The sequence below is a fragment of the Protopterus annectens genome, chromosome 4.part1 (genome assembly GCF_019279795.1).
Source record: "Protopterus annectens isolate FY-2018-M chromosome 4.part1, PAN1.0, whole genome shotgun sequence".
Taxonomy (NCBI): Eukaryota; Metazoa; Chordata; order Ceratodontiformes; family Protopteridae; genus Protopterus; species Protopterus annectens.
Genome location: NC_056734.1, coordinates 153,327,344 through 153,344,091, shown reverse-complemented (window position 1 = coordinate 153,344,091; position 16,748 = coordinate 153,327,344). Strand labels below are relative to the sequence as shown.

Genomic DNA, 16,748 nt, shown 5'->3' with positions numbered 1-16,748 from the left:
GCAGGAAGGGTATAAATAACAAATCTGTTTGCACAAACTCTTTGCTTCTATTAGTGCAATCTTTGGCTGACTGTACATCAAAATTGTGTAAGATACACTCCCCAGTGTTTTCAAGCTTGAGGATGAAAAGTTATAACTGAATGCATTGACTTGAAGATAGTACTAAGACCACTTTAGGCAAGAAAGTGTTTCTTCAGGAATAACCTGTTTATATGGAAGGCTGTAAAAAGCTCTCTGCACCTAGGGTCCGAATTGAGTTAACAGCAGCTATGATGAAAACAGTTTTCCTTGGAAAATATTTCATTGTTCCAAAGGGGACAGAATTAACTTCTGCATGATGGTGTGTGTTCTGTACGCACCCTACTTCTTATCTATACTACTACAAGTACAATAAAGCACTTATTGTGTTCCTCTGCTATCAAAATGGCAGGCTGGACAAAATGTTTCTTGTTTTACCTTTACCTTACCTCTGTTCACTTACTGCTATTCCGGAATTATTACTTGACCTTTTCCCCATTACTGCCTTCCAGTTGCTGTTCATAGTCTGCATTTTTACTTGTCTTTCCTAAAGAAGGATACTTTGCATTTTATCAAAATAGCAAGAAGAACAAACACAAGGAAGTCATATTTATCTATATAGACTAGATTCTAACATAGTGAGAATAATGTTATTTTCTCACATTTCTTCCTATCTCAAACGTCTAACTGGCAGAGCCATAGCTAGCTATTGGGATACCCAGTGTAACTCTCCTCTCCACTGCTCAAGAAAAAAAAAATTCTCCTCTGCTCTGAGTTGAGGAGAGTAACAAAGAAACATGACAAAAAAAGCTCAGCTCAATTATTTCAGAATACTAGTAGCAAAATGCTTGCTACAAATGTCACAAGCAGCTTGCTACATTCATTCTGAATGCTGCACATGGAGCGCTGAATCCACAGTGCTTAAGCCCTGAAGGCAAACATGATACCAGCATTCAGAAACCAATTGTACTCTCTGACAGCTTGTGCCTGGGCCAGCTGTCCCCTTTGTCACATCCTAGCTATGCTTCTGCTAGTTTATCCTGTTATGTTTTCACAGTGTAAAAAGCTGTCTTGCTCTTGAAAGATTATTTCATTTATACAGCTTTCCTATCCACTGTTATCGTATTCTTCCTGTTGTACATTTTTCTTCTTCTGGTTCTACTTTAATACATCTCCTAAATGGGGTCCATTTCAAATTCCTAGGAATAAACTACCATCCTTGTAACAGTGACCCTGAAAATATGAAAAAAGATTCTATGCATTTTTTTGATTTTAAATTTGTGTTTACGGTATCTTAGTGTATTCCTATAACTGCGAGGCCTGGTGATCTCAGAAATACATGTGTGTGTGTGTGTGTGTGTGTGTGTGTGTGTGTGTGTGTGTGTGTGTGTGTGTGTGTGTGTGTGTGTGTGTGTGTGTGTGTGTGTGTGTGCGTGTGTGCGTGTGTGTGTGTGTGTGTGTGTGTGTGTGTGTGTGTTTATGTGTGTAGCAGGGGTGTGGGAGTGCAGCCTCACATATGCAGGGGTTGGGGGGGGGGTCTTGTTCCTCTGTAAAAAATATTTTCAGCGGAATACAGTGAACTTTGAAATTTTTTGTGCTTCTTTTGTCTCACTACTTATTTTTTGTAATTTTGGGACTCACAGTCAGGGATCTCAATATAAATCCCCCCTAATGGCAAAATGTTCAAAATGCAAACAGTTTATTTTCTGTGCTATCATATCTGGTTGCACTAACAACTGGTGACTTGCTTATACTTGTTTTTTCATGTGTAGACTGTATATATGTGTAAAGTAACAGACATCACTCACATTGTTGCCTGTTGTGATTTACCTTTGCATTGCAATGTTTTATGTCTACATTGTACATACACCATTGTCAGTTGACCTTATTTTTTGACTTATACCATGGCTTAAAATGGTCCAAGGATATGTTTATCTACCCTGTTAATAAACATCAATAAATAAATAAAGTTTTGAGTCCTAAAGTCAGGAAAAGGGGTCATCTAGGTGGTCTAAGAAGGATGATACCCTATAAAAATAGTTAGACTAATGTAGTGACTTAAACTGATGGATCCTCTGAGATGCAGTCAGAAATGGCTGACTAATATACCTTAATCGAGGAGTAATGAAGGCTTTGTTTGAGCAAGCTTCAGAAGTATTGTAAGATAAAAAAAGAAGAAAAAAAGAAGTCCAACAACTGTAGCAAGAGAACAGAGGCTCCAAGTGGAAAAAACAAGAAACAGGAACACACCAAATCCACTGGATACACCACACAGAGGAATCCACAATGTAGAAAACTTCTTTAATGAAGAACTGGAACACACAAAGCGCTTTCGCGTAACACTATGCTTCTTCAGGTGTAATAAAACATGAAATTGAGCAGCCTTTTATACAAAAGCTCTTGGCGCTCAAAACTGGCTAATCAGAACACTAATTGAATAATTATAGCATTCATGCTAAGCTAGTTTAAAGGGGTATCATTAACAAATTCAAAGATGTTAAACATAGACAAAACAGTTAACATAAAATGTATGGCATGTAAAAAGCAACTTCTGGCGTAAGGCTGACAGTGCAAAGCTGCTGAAAAACTCAGTTTGCTTATCAAAGAAACCACGAATACATTAATAAAATACTTTGTAAAAATAAAATATGTAATATCCTAGGGTAAGAATGGCTCAACAGGAGTTTCCATGTTGAGCCTTACCATAGATGAATAAAAATGAGCTAATGCATCAAAAACACCAGATGATCATATTGTTGTATCAGTAAGGGCAAATGGGTATTCAAACTCTGCCTAACTGAAATATCCAAAGCTATAATATATACTTTAATAAAATAAAATATGTAATATATCCTAGAGTGAGAATCGCTCAACAGAGTTCATCGTGAGCCCCCATAGGCAGAGCAATAATCCAGAGCTAATGAATCAAAAACACACCAGATTAGTCATATTATTGTATCAGATCTAATGATGGTATTATCAAACTCTGCCTATGAAATATCCATGTAATAAATATAAATGGTGTCATTAATAACATGCGGTTAATAAAATCAGCTTAATATATCCGCAGCCAAAAAAACATCTATAGAACCTACTACACAAAAGGTAAGTAATAAAAACTCACCATGCAAGGCAAAAATGAAATAGAAATAAAACCGTTGTAGCATCCTGCGGAAGCCGAGGAACGTAAACAAGGACACACCTTCATCATACCATCATGATCAGCGGCTTCGTAAAAAACCAAAAACCAACAACTAGATAGTATTGTAAGATGTGAAACATTAAGACCTAATGGTATTTTCCATTATTCTCACATTAATGTTAGAATCTGGTCTGATTGGAGGCCGGTCCTATTGATGATAGAATGTTACCCTTCATTAATTGTATTTCACATCAGTTTCTTTCCTTATTAATTTCTCAAAGTCTTTTGGGTTTCTAATACCATGACAGGAATGGACCCCATTTTTAAGTCAAAGTATGATTAAAGTTAATAAAATTAGCATTGTTTGAGTCTTTGATGTTAGCCAGAGGTGCTCTTCGCAGCACCCGCAATGTGCAAAGAAATGACTCCTGCAATTCATATAGAGTTACATGTATTGGTAGCAATCTAAATACGACTACAAATTCTTTTTTATGAGACCCATTGCTCCTACTGCTACTAAAACTGTCTGGGTACCCTTCTTCCACATTGCCCTCATTTCTGCCTGCAAATCCTGGTATTTTATGACTCTGTGTCTCTCTACATAAGACACTGCAATCCCTGGGTGCAGCAATTATAATGATCAATGCTACTTTTGCATTCTTTTCATGGACTAAATTGTCTGGTTTTCTCACATCTACTTTTTGAACTGTAGGTAATGGCTGATCCCATATTATATAAACTTCATTATTCTCTGTAATGCTTCTTAGTTACTTCAGTATTGTAATGTCTGCATAATCCCCATTGCAATAGTCTTGTCACATTAGTATGCCTTTCAGTATACAGGCCCTCTGCCATTAGACTCTCTGCCATTAGATGTGTGTGTGACTGTTTCCAATTTTGTTTTACAAAACCTACATTTGTCTGTTTCTCCCACATATCCAATGGACTTTTTAACCCAACATGTATGCAGTCCACTATCTTGAGCCGCTAATATAAAACGTTCATCTTTTGGTTTAAATTCACCTCTTCTTAACCATTCCTGTGTCAGATCCTGATCGACATGAAGTTGTTCCAGGAGTTTTCTGTACTTGCAACTATATTTATGCCTTTTCCACATTTCTTTATTTCTCATCGGATCCTTTACCTTATATTTTTTTCTTTTGTTTTTGGCACATTCAGTTGCTGCCTGATTTTTGTCTACTTCTGGTTTGATTTCCATTCCTGCTTGACACCAATATGTTTCTGCTAAGCTAAGCTAAGCAGGGAAACTATCTTAGAGTTGTTTTCCTTATGTTTTAAAACTTTCACTGTGTTTGGATTTAGTGAGATCAGCAGATATGCATGCAGTCCTACAAGCAGATCTATACATGTAATCAATTTCAACGAGGTCTATACCTCCATCAGAATGGGGAGTATATAATCCTGATATGCACTGATTTTTATAATCATTTGATTTTTATAATCATTTCATAAGTGTGAAGCATTTTTCTTTTTCCAACTGATCCAATACCTTTTAGGCCAAGTCCATCATCAAGTTAGAACACTAAGAACAAATTGGTTTATAGCTTGGACTTTGTTCAGGGCTGTTTTCAATATTAATTTTAGCCTGTTAAATATTCCTTACCAAGTTTTGTTTGCATTTGCTCATGTTTTATTGTTGATCCTTCATTAATTCTCAAATATTTATATACTTTCTCTTTTTCAAGTTCCTTTATATCACATTCCTGTCCCAGACAGTTATTTTCTTGATGTTGCAGCTTTCCTGCTTTAAAGGCTGCTTTTGCACATTTATCAAGACCAAATGACATTCTTAAATCATCTGAGAAAGTTTTGATCACTTGCATTTGTGCCTTCAGCTCCTCATCTGATAAACTTTACAGTTTTAAATCATCCACAAAAAGAAGATGAGAACTGTTTATACTTTGTTGTTTTCTGGGAACCAAATTGTAGCCATGACTGAATCTGTTAAGTAGATAGCTTAAGGGGTTAAGGGCAAGACTAAAGAGCAGCAGTGACAAACAGTCACCCTGGAATACCCCCCTCTGAATTTTTATGTCTGGGATAATAAATTGTCCTTTATCATGGCTTAACTGCAAAGTGGTTTGCCACTGTTCCATGGTCACTGTAATGTAATTGATTAATGTTGGTTGTATCTTATACATCTGTAAGCACTCCTTTGTCTACGAATGTAGGATGCTGTCAAATGCTTTTTTGTAATCTATCTATGCCATACTTAGATTCTTCCCCTTTTTACAATTCTCCATTATGATGTTATTTAACAACAAATGATCATTTGTTCCATATGACTCTTTTATTGCCCCTTTGTTCTATTGCCAAAATTGAGTTTTCTTCTAAATCACTAAAAACTCTGTCGGCATCAATTCCAATATAAATTTTATATATCGTCAGAAGGCAAATTATTGGTTTATAGTTTTTAGGATACCATAAACTTTCACTCTTAAGGATGAGTATAATTTTTCCTGTTGTTAACCAGGTTGGGGTCTGCTCAGAGTGCGCATATATATAGTTCTTATTCAGGGCTAAATGTTCGTGTAACAATGTTAATACTTTTAGCCAGAAGTTAGGTACTGCATCTGGGCCTGGGATTTCCCATTTAAGAGCTTTTCTTAATTTTATTTAAATTTATCTGGCCATTACTTCACCCATTTCATATCCTGTACATTTGAACTTCTTACTTTCTTTTACTTCTTCTATCCATTCAGCATTTTGTTTTGTTCCACAGAATTTCTCCAAAATGTGTCTATTTCTTCTTTTTGGTGGTGGTTCTATTCCTTTTTCTGTGTTTCCCAATTCTCTATGAAACTTTTTGGATCATTAGTAAAGTGCTTATTTTGTACTTTTCCTTTATATTTATCTGCACATCTTCCAAGTTTTTCTGCCTGTGCTGATATCTTTAGTTTATTATTTACAATAGTGTATGAGAGATCCTGCACATTGCTTTTAACACATCTAACTTTATAAGTATTTTTGTTGATCTGTTCCCTCTTTTATATTCTTCTAACAGTGACACTTCTTGTCTTAAATGCTTTATATTTTTTTTCTGTTCAATACTTCCATGATGGCATTTGATTTCTTCCCTTCCTTTCCCTTACTGCCTTGTTTCTGTAGTAAGACTTTATCTGTTATTAATTTAGCCACACAGTAATATATCCTATTCAATTCTATTATATTACATGAATTTCTTTTAGAAGCTGATTACTGTGTTCATTTGTTTTATTAGACTCCTAACATTGTGGGTCTTATTTACAGAAATTTATCTTAATACAGTATGTTTATCCATCTCTATAAAAGTCAAGCAACTCTTCCCTTTTATCTTTTTCTTCTAAACTGACACCACATTCTTTATTCTCCATTTCCTGCAGCCATTCTACAGGAAGTTCCAGAATATCGTCCTGTGACATATTCCCTTCAGCTGCATCCTGCATCATTTGTTGCTCTTTCGTATGGGATCTCACTGACCTATCACTCTACAACATTGACTACATCAGGGTTTCCTGTTCCTTCCCTTGCTGTGCAACTCCAACTGAATTTTTATATTGATTTCCTACTGAAGGTTCCAGGGTATCTTCATGTAGCAACTGATCAGATGGTTCCCATTCTACCTGCTTCTCCTTAATTTGGGGACTCACTCTTCCATCATGCTGTGATGTTACCAGTGTTGGACTTTCTACACTAAATCATTTACTTCTCAGGTAATCCATAACTTCAGTTTCTATTTCTTCGACTTCTTCATTACTAATCCTCTTTTCTGCTTCCCCCTTCATTTTTTTGCATTGTAAAATGTTTCCTACTCAGATGCATTTTCCTGTATTTTTCTTCAAATATCTTTGATGCTGCTTTTTTGTATTGACTAATTTTACTTTCTCCTTTGCATAAATAGTGCACCATATTAGATTTCTTTTTCTTTCCCATGTTCATATTTCTTCTTCTGATGTCTCCCGCTCCACCTTTTTCTGCTTACTTTTGGGACTGATTGCTGTACCCTGCTGTAACATAACCTAAATCCATCACGTTACATGTATTCCATAACTTCAGCTTCTATTTATTTGTTTGGCTTCTGCTTTACTAATCTCCTGATCTGCATTCCTTGTTTTGAACTTATTTTTTTTGTATTGTAAAACTTTCCATATCTGGGTGCCTTTGCCTGTATTTCTCTTCAAATTCCATTATGCTGTGGTCTCTGTACTCCCAGATCACAAAAGAGAAGGACTGCATGATGTGGCCATCTGCACACCACACTTTTCTGGAATACAGTACAGTGACATGCTCTCAGTGGGAGAGTAGCCATTTTGTAGCAGAGCATGGCAATCCCTTTGTAGTGTGGGGCAGACAGCACCCTATTTCAGGCAGTTCTCTAACATCTGTCCTCCTCTGCCACTCTACCATACTGAAATGAGAATAGTTTGCTTTTTATTTCTTGTATTTTGTATTACTTTATTACCTTTTTCCATTTTGTATATTATATATTGTGCTTTGTTTTCTTTACATTGTGTTTTACTTGTATTCTGCTTTTAACCACATATTAAACCTTGAAAAGAGACCACAGCTCTGTCTCTTGTGAGTCAGATGGAAATTAGAACAGGTCAGTTAAGGAGTCACACATAAGTTAGGACAGGTCAGTTAATGTTAATCATCTGTGAACTGAGGGGTTAGAGCTAGGAACTAAACCTTCTATTTAAGGGGTAAAATAAAACATTTCAGAGCTTTACTGGAAGGGCTCACCCAGACTCTGCCCCAGCTTGTTTTGAGGGAAAGGTTAGTTTGCTTTTTATTTCTTGTATTTTGTATTACTTTATTGACTTTTTCTATTTTGTATACTGTGATTTGTTTTCCTTACACTGTGTTTTACTTATTCTGCTTTTAACTATAAATTAAAACTTGAAAAGATACCACAGGTCTGTCTCTTGTGAGTCAGACAGAATGTTTTTCACCCTCCCATCCTGTTACTGTTGTGTTCTTAAACTCCACTGTCTTTCTAGTTGCCTGCCCCTTATGTTAATTTGACCACATATCTCCTTCCCTTGCTTCTTTCACTGCCTAGTGTGAATAAGCACAAGATTATCATTTTGTGAAATCACCCCCCTTCAACTATTTAAATTTATTGGCCATCCTACTGTATTCCATAGTACCAGAATACAAAAGTGCCCACCCCCTTTCAATCTATCTTGATCTTTTAAAAATAGTGGCTCTCCACTAAAACTTAACTTTTTAGACAGCTAAAACTTAAGTTACCCACTTTCATATCTAACTGCTTAGTGCACACTGCAGCATCTAGGATAAACCATTTTTTTAATCTTAACTTTAACTATTTGTTGCAAGACCACCAGTTATTGGAGAGCCCACATTCTGCCTCTCAGTAGTCATCTTGGAATTAGTGCTTCTGTTTTGTCTTGGTGAGAGAAGTACCGGGACATTACTTCCTGGAGACTGCTGATCACCAGAAAGATTAATAACTGCTTTACAGGTGACAGCTTGGAATATGCACTTATATTCTGATCCTGGTGAGAAAAGGAGCAGAGTGCATTGATTCCTGACTGTTTCTGGTTGGAGAGCGAGTGTCTGTGCTTAACGTACCTGACTGGTCTGGCTGTTATTTGAGGCATCTACCAGAAAAAGGCTACAAGTCTACAAACCCTTGCATCATCTGAGACAAGACTGAGGGTCACCAAACAGGCTGTTGCCTGCTTCTCTTCTTGGGATTGGTGCTAACATTTTGCTTCTGGTGAGAGAAGAAGCAAAGGAGCATTGTATCCCAACAGAGTGAAGCTGTGCTGAGACCAGCACTAGTAGTAGCCAGGCAGTAGCCATTCATGCGACTCCCCTCTTTTCATCATTCTTGACAAACTAATTCTTTGTTTTCAGTAAGTACTGCTTGATTTGTTTCTAACTTCAGAATTTCTGCCTAAATACTTCATCCTTAAATTTTCAGGGTCTACGTATTAGTTTCCCCTCAAGTGTTTGGCAGTGATCTGTACAGATCCAGAAAACATGAGTGACAATTTTCCTGTAAAAGCACAATTGAAATTTCTTCAGTACCTAGTTGCATACAGGACATCTAGTTTGCAGTGACAAGCACTGTCCACATAGTTCCAAAATGGATACTCCTGACAGTGGTTGATATTCTGACTCCAACTGTCTAATCAATAAAAAAGGGTCTGTTGCCATGAATATGAACTTTCCTACTGTCTCCGGTACCAACTTGGTGGATATGGGCATCCTGAGGCAATGTAGAAATTGACTCATGTTTACTGACAAACAGTTAATTCTCAAACAAACTGATATGGTATGTGAGAGATGTATTTGCACAATGTCACTGAAAGTAAAGCTCTCACATAAAAGTACTCCTAATGTCAGTAAGGTTGTCAGTAGTACACATGCTGCACCCATCATGCACAATTCAAAACACAATTCAAAGCAGACATACAGACCCACATATGCTGAGGCACTTACTGTTCATGTAATCTTTCTAAACCACAAAGACCTCCTAGACGAAGTACACATAACAAATACCCTCAGCAGCCCCAAATGCACTCTTTCAAAACAACACCCACATCAACACATAGAGGCACCATGAGATGTAGCTCTACCTCTTAGCCCATAAGTTGTCACCACACAATCCAACATTCTAGTCATTGGAGGCTCCACGTGAGACACACTGATGTCCCTCTCACCAGGCTGAGTAAGGATAAAGTTACAGTCAGTTGCTTATTAGGGGCTAGGATCCATCACATTACGTATGCACTCAGGTCATTGGACCACAATTACCAATATGTCCCAGTCATAGTCCATGTGGGAGTAAATGGCCTGAGAATACTTCCCTAGACTATATGAAGAGAAACATCATGGAGCTCTAAGAATATGTGTCTCAGGCTGGTATGAGCCTAGCACTCAGCAGCATTTTACCTTCTCCAAGGATGATGCCACAATACGAACAAAAGATAATTGACTTTAATAATTGGCTTAGTCTCTGGTGTCATTCTAAGGGGGTGCAATATTTGTCAGCATGGAAGGAGATGTTAAACAGACCATGCTGCTTTGCCAGGGATGGTCTGCACCTCTCCCCTCTAGGCTTTTGAATATTAGCTAAAACATTGTCTTCCTCATAGTGCCTTTTTTTAGGCAATGCCAAACTGAAAGCACTTCTGACATAGCAAATCAAAACCAAGAAAATCTAAAGGTATTAAAGCACAATGCCAGGAGTCTAAACAAAAATCTCTATTTCCTAGAAGCTCTTTTTACCTTATTGAATGCTGATGTCTGTGTGGTCACTGAGACATAGTTTAAGGTCACAGAGAACGCACCAACAGTGCAAGGTTATAATGCCTTTCACACATTTAGGCCAGCAACTTCAAAGGCAGGGACTAAAGGGGGGGGAGGGTGTCTCTATTTACATCAAAAATAAATATACTTCAAGGCTGGTCAAATGGGACAATGCACTTAAACCGCTAGATGTTCAAATCACCATAGGTACAATCCAATACCACTACCTTGCAAGCTATATGTCCCCTTCTATGACCCAGGAAACCCATACCACGTATTTAAACTTATTAGAAACACTAACCATCCAACCCAATACCATATTAATGGGTGAATTTAATTGCCATTATTAACTGGGAATCCTACATGACATCATACATACATGCACAGAGATTCCTGGATTTTGTAAACACAAATTCCCTGGACCAGATTGTCAATATACCAGCCATGGGTGCAACCATACTGGATCTGGTTCTCACTAATATGGGAGACAGCTGCACACCCCCTACTGTATTGCCTTCCCTGGTAAGGTCAGACCACAAAATAGTCTCCTTTGAAGTAAAAATAAAACTTGCACGCCAAGCTAAAACTGGAATATTCAGGAACTATTCTAAGGCTCACCTCCTAAGAACCTGGCAAAATTTCAAGCCCCATAAACCCTGAGAAAACTTCTGCCTATGCAGAACTGTTCACAGAAACCCTGTGCAAGCATGTTAATAGGTGCATAGGGGCAGCTGTACCCACTGCAAAGAAGTACAAAACTAACTCAAAAAACAAGCCACCCTGGTGGAATCACAAAATCAATCAACTGTACAACAGGAGGAAGAAAACCATGGCATGAATTAGGAGGTGCAGCATCCAGCATGATAAAAACACTCTCATCAAACTAAACAAACAACTCAGAGGACAAATAATGTCTACCAGAGCCAAATTTGATGTATGCTTGGCATCCCAGGCCACATATAACCACAAAGCATTCTTTGACTATGTCTGCAACCTCAAAGGCAATACACAATTGTGTGCAGAGCTCATTGTAAATTGAACCACCTATACTGAGCCAGAACATATAACAAACTCCCTGGCTGATAAATTTAGCTTCAACTTTACCCCTCTCTCCCTCTAAAACTTCCCTCAGGAAATATCATCAAATATAACTCCCCCTACTATCACTAAGGAACAGGTCCTTAATGCCCTCTCTAAGACCAAGAACACTGCATCAATGGGCCCAGACAATGTCCTAGAATGCCTTCTAAATAGCATGAAACATGACCTATCAGGGCCTCTGGAATTACTGTTTAACTGTAACCTCCAAACAGGCCTCATGCCTCATGAATGGAGAAAGACAACAGTCATCCCTCAGCACAAAGGTGGGCCATCTATAGACCCTGGAAACTACAGGCCCATAAGACTCACTAGTCTTACATGTAAAGCCTTGGAAAGAATTATCATGGAGATGATCAACAGAGATATAGTAAACATCCACGAACTGGACCCAACCCACTTTAGTTTCGTCAAGGGCAGATCATGCCTACTCAACCTGGTGGACTTCTTTGAGAAGGTGACCAAATCAATGGATGAGGGCAAAATCATTCACACTGCCTACCTTGACCTGCCAAGGCATTTGACACAATACCCCACTAAGACATTGTTGACAAACTCAAGAGGTTAGGTAGAAACCTGTATGTCACCCAGTTGATAGCCAACTGGCTCATGCAGACAGGACCCAGGAAGTTAGAATTGGGCAGTCCACCTCTACAAAGAGGCCAGTCACAAGTGGAGTCCCTCAGGGATCAGTCCTTGGACTGCTCCTTTTTGGCATTTACGTCTCAGAAGTCAAGGCCAATGTCAGTGGTCTCTTGTTGTCTAAATCTGCAGATGATTGCAAATTAGGAGCTGTCATTGTATATCACACTGACACAAATATTCTCCAGGAGGGGATGACACAGACAAACAACTGGTATAAGAGCTATGGACTAAAACTAAATGCCAAGAAATGCATAATAGTATCCTTTAGAAAGTCATCTATCCCTGGTAACTACCATATTGACAACACAGCCCTTAGAATTGACCCAGTAGTCAGGGACTTAGGGACACACAGAGATAGTAATCTAGCATTTGACCATCACATGTGTACAGTAGTGAGGAGATACTTCTATGCTGCACAACTTATAAACAAAGGTATGGCATCTAAGTCCAAGGAAGTCATTGTTCCACTGTATTCAGCATTCATCAGACCTATCATTGAGTACAATGCCCCCTTTGGTATGTACCTAACCAGGCACATCCAACAATTGGTATGTCCACAGAGGTTCCTCACTAAAAGAATACAGGACGTAAGTAATATGTCCTATGCAGACTGCCTGAAGGCCCTATCCCTGTATTCTTTGTCCTACTGGCGTTTGAGGGGAGCTCTATGCCTGGCATACAGGGTATTGTCAGACCCCACTCTGATGGACCTCCTGCATATCCTCAAAGCAAAAAGCACTACAATTACCCATTCTAAAGACTTAAACCTTGCCTGTGATATAAATAGATTGGAGAGATAGGTATATATCCCAGAGACTACTCTGTCTATGGAACAGGCTCCCCAACCATGTGAAGCAGAGTTCTTCCCTAAACCAATTCAAGTGCAACTTGGACAATTGGATGGCAAACCGGAAATTCATCCCTGGTCTGGCACCTATGCCTCTAAGGGACAGAGATAACCTGTAAATGGTTCATCTCCCAGGCCCATGCTTACCCTTATCAGGTGTATCTGAACTTGTCAGAGGTTTGGGATGCATGGCTAGGCTTAAAAAGGCCCTTGTGGTCATTAGCCTAGTAAACACCTATGAACCTATATGTACTGCTCCAGTTTCACCATACTGCACAAGAGTCTAACACCATACTGACCCACAGGCATGCAAGTGACAAGCTTATAGAGGCATGCTTCTGAATCATACCTGCAGTGGTGAGCTATGCCAGAGACAGCTCAACACTTTAGTGTTGGCACTCACTGTTCACTAGAGCAGCTGTGATACAAGGAGTCTTCCACTGAGGCATACTACTTTGTAGTGGAGTAGGATTTTATTTTTGAATTATTTATAGTGGCAACACACAGCAGCTCTACACTTCATAACAAAGAATTCACTGTGAACATCATACATTGTGCTGTTTTTCCATGGTTATCAGCAACTTTTGTTTATTTTTTTACTGAATTTTCATGGCCATTCTCTTGGTTCCATGGAAACGACCTCCAATGACAGGATCAAAGCTACATGATACACATAGAATACAGAGATACTGTTAAGGATCCTGTAATTATGTTTAAGTTTTAGATTTCTTTTAACTGGGATTTTAGATGAACAAAGCTAATTCACTTTTGCTGTCACAGTACATTAAGACATGCTTCATGTATTAGTTGCATAAAAAAAACTCCTTTCTTAAGTTCTAATACTTTGGACTTTGCCTTTGAAATACTGTAATTTTATGTATATATTTACTTTGTTAATATAAGTCAACTTTGGTTATGCATTATGTGTGTTATTAATTACAAGAAAGGCTTCCACCTTCTTTATAAGGTCACACAGCATTCAGCTTGTGGCATATTAGTTTAAAGATTGATTTCTACATGCATGAAACATCACATACAATATTTATTTTACCTGACTGACAGAAGATTTTATTTTATGAGTGATATCTAATCCATTCTGTAATGTACAGCTAAATCAATGTACACTAGACTCAATATAGCATATACGTTTTTTATGTTCTGTTGCTTCTACACAATACAACTTATACATTTTTTAAGTCATGTTGCTTTTCCAAATGCAACAAAATGCAATAGTAAAATAATATAATAAAGCATATAAACCTTTTTTATGGCATACTTAAAATACATTCCAAGAAATGCTTTACACACACACACACACACACATATATATATATATAAATATATATATATATATATATATATATATATATATATATATATATATATATATATATATTAATTACTGTCTTCCATTTGCACAATTAGCAAATACAATATGTACAATCTTACTTCTTATAGCTGCTTCTTTCTTTCCACATTTGATGTACAAATACCTTGGACTTTCTGGACAGAAAAAAAGGAGAATTATCTGAAGAATAGATGGTACTCCTGACAAGGCAAGCAGAAGTGGCCATAGAGTTTCAGTGCCAAGAAGAAATTTCAAACCAATGATCTGAAACGAAACATTAATATTTTAGATTAATTTGCTTTCCTTTACATGAAAACTTTAAAACCTTTTGAATATACAATGATCTGGTAATGTTTACACTGGCCTTGGTTACAAACATTTAAATTAAAGTGTAAGAATCTGTTTGGATGACAGTGAAAAAGTACCAGTAAAATAAAAAAAAATAAATAATTCACTCAAATGTAATATACTGATTTCTAGGATTTAGGACAAAAGGTAGTTGATGTTAACTGTTATCTCTCGCCAGATGCATAAGCAGTGTCTTTCCTGGGTACAGGCTGTTGAGGAGCATGATTGGCAGGTGCTGATGGTAAGATAGTACATGATTGGCATTGACTTATGAAGCCACAAGGACATCACAACTTTATAAATGAATGCTGATACTGCATTTGCTGTCATAGATGTACTGGTGAAGCGCTCAGTGTGTGTGTGTGTGTGTGTGTGTGTGTGTGTGTGTGTGTGTGTGTGTGTGTGTGTGTGTGTGTGTGTGTGTGTGTGTGTGTGGTAATGTAATTGTACCAGTGCTGCTTGTGCTAATTTCTGAGAGTTGATGAGCTTTTGGTTTGGTCTTCAACTTTGCAAAGACTGTTTTTTTTTTGCTTCTTAAAGTGCCTTGTTCATGTTTGGGGTGCACTGTGACATCTACTGCATTAAGTGCTACAGTGCTACACTCCTCATTTATTTGGGGGTTTTCTTTAAGGAAAATCTTCATAAATTTTTCATTAAACCATTATACAAATAAATGTAAGTACATCTCTCTGTGACATCACCATAGAGATACTGTGAAATCTGTTCATAGACTTTAATGAATACATTTTTGACATGTATGGTGGTGCAGACTTTACAGTCTATGGACACACTTCATGGTTTCCCTAGATTGGTGTCACTAGAGACTAATTGCTTTCTGTCCTAAGTGGCTGCTTCATGAAGCCTGTGGCTGAAAACTTTCACCATGTGGAGAATATGTTGATTAGAACTTCATACACCACATGACATGGTGGAAAGGTAAGCAGCCAAGCAAGACCAATGCACTTCAACTTTAGACAGAGAGAGTGCATGTTTTGGGGCCTACACATGGGGCCAAATGACCTTGCTAAGGTTCTGATCTCTCCGACTATAGTACACATATAGTGTGCATCTTAGGTGCTCTAAGGCAAATGTTTTTAGAACTCAAAAGCAGAGACCGTGTGAGTAGACTCATCACTTTGGAGTTAGATTTTAATAACAAAATGGACTTTTTATTTATAAATTTTCAGAAGAAAAGATATCCAGAAGATTTTATAACAAATATTGTAGAAGAACTGGTTACAGAATGAAAATAAAATATAAATCATTGAGTGAAAGAGAAGCTGACTATCTAATAAAATCGGGGATCAATGACAGAAACTTGTATTTTACTTTAACCTACAGTTTGGATTCCTGCAATACTAGAGAATGATTAATAGCAAATAGAAAATCCTCACAGCCTATGACAGCTTTAAACAAGTATTTGGAGAAAGATGGGCATTTGCCAACAGAAGGGGACAGAATTTGAAAGCCATGATTGAAAACAAAAAGTAAGCAAAGCAGAATTAGAAGAATGTACAGTTTGTAATTTTATTTCCAAGAGTTCTTCCATCTTTATATTGTTATATTACAAAGAAAAGCTATGGATCTCCTTGGTATTTTACCTGCATATGTGTAGCGGGGTGCACCATTCATGATGCATTATATGTGAGGCGCACTACAAGAAAATTAAAGTTCAAGGATTGATGAACATCATAATATTTCTAAAGGTAATATAATGAATGTACTATACACAGTCTCGTTTGTAATACATTTAAAAGGTTTTTGCTGTATGTGATTTCATTTAACATGATTTGTGAGAAGGAGAACTGGAAGAATTCATTAGGTCTTAAAGAGTATACCTGGCAGGTTATTATGAGCACCTTGGTCTTCCCTGGTTTGAATAATCATTTAAATTTTAAGTGTCTGAATGCAAAGGTGCTTAAAAAAGAAGTTTAAATATGAATAGTTTTTCAAATTCTCTAAAATATCTCATGCAATTTGTTAGTGTGATAAAGTCTTCAAATCAAAGTGCTTACTTTTAC

At 37.4% G+C, this 16,748-nt stretch overlaps 1 protein-coding gene across 1 annotated transcript in view; it reads right to left on the bottom strand.

Moving 5' to 3' along the window:
- The window catches only part of SLC2A2 (solute carrier family 2 member 2), a 438,812-nt gene that overhangs the window by 105,981 nt on the left and 316,083 nt on the right, over positions 1-16,748 (bottom strand). The window contains exon 6 of the mRNA XM_044070056.1: positions 14,481-14,643. Within this exon, the coding sequence (XP_043925991.1) occupies positions 14,481-14,643 (163 nt within the window). The remainder of the gene's footprint in view (positions 1-14,480; positions 14,644-16,748) is intronic.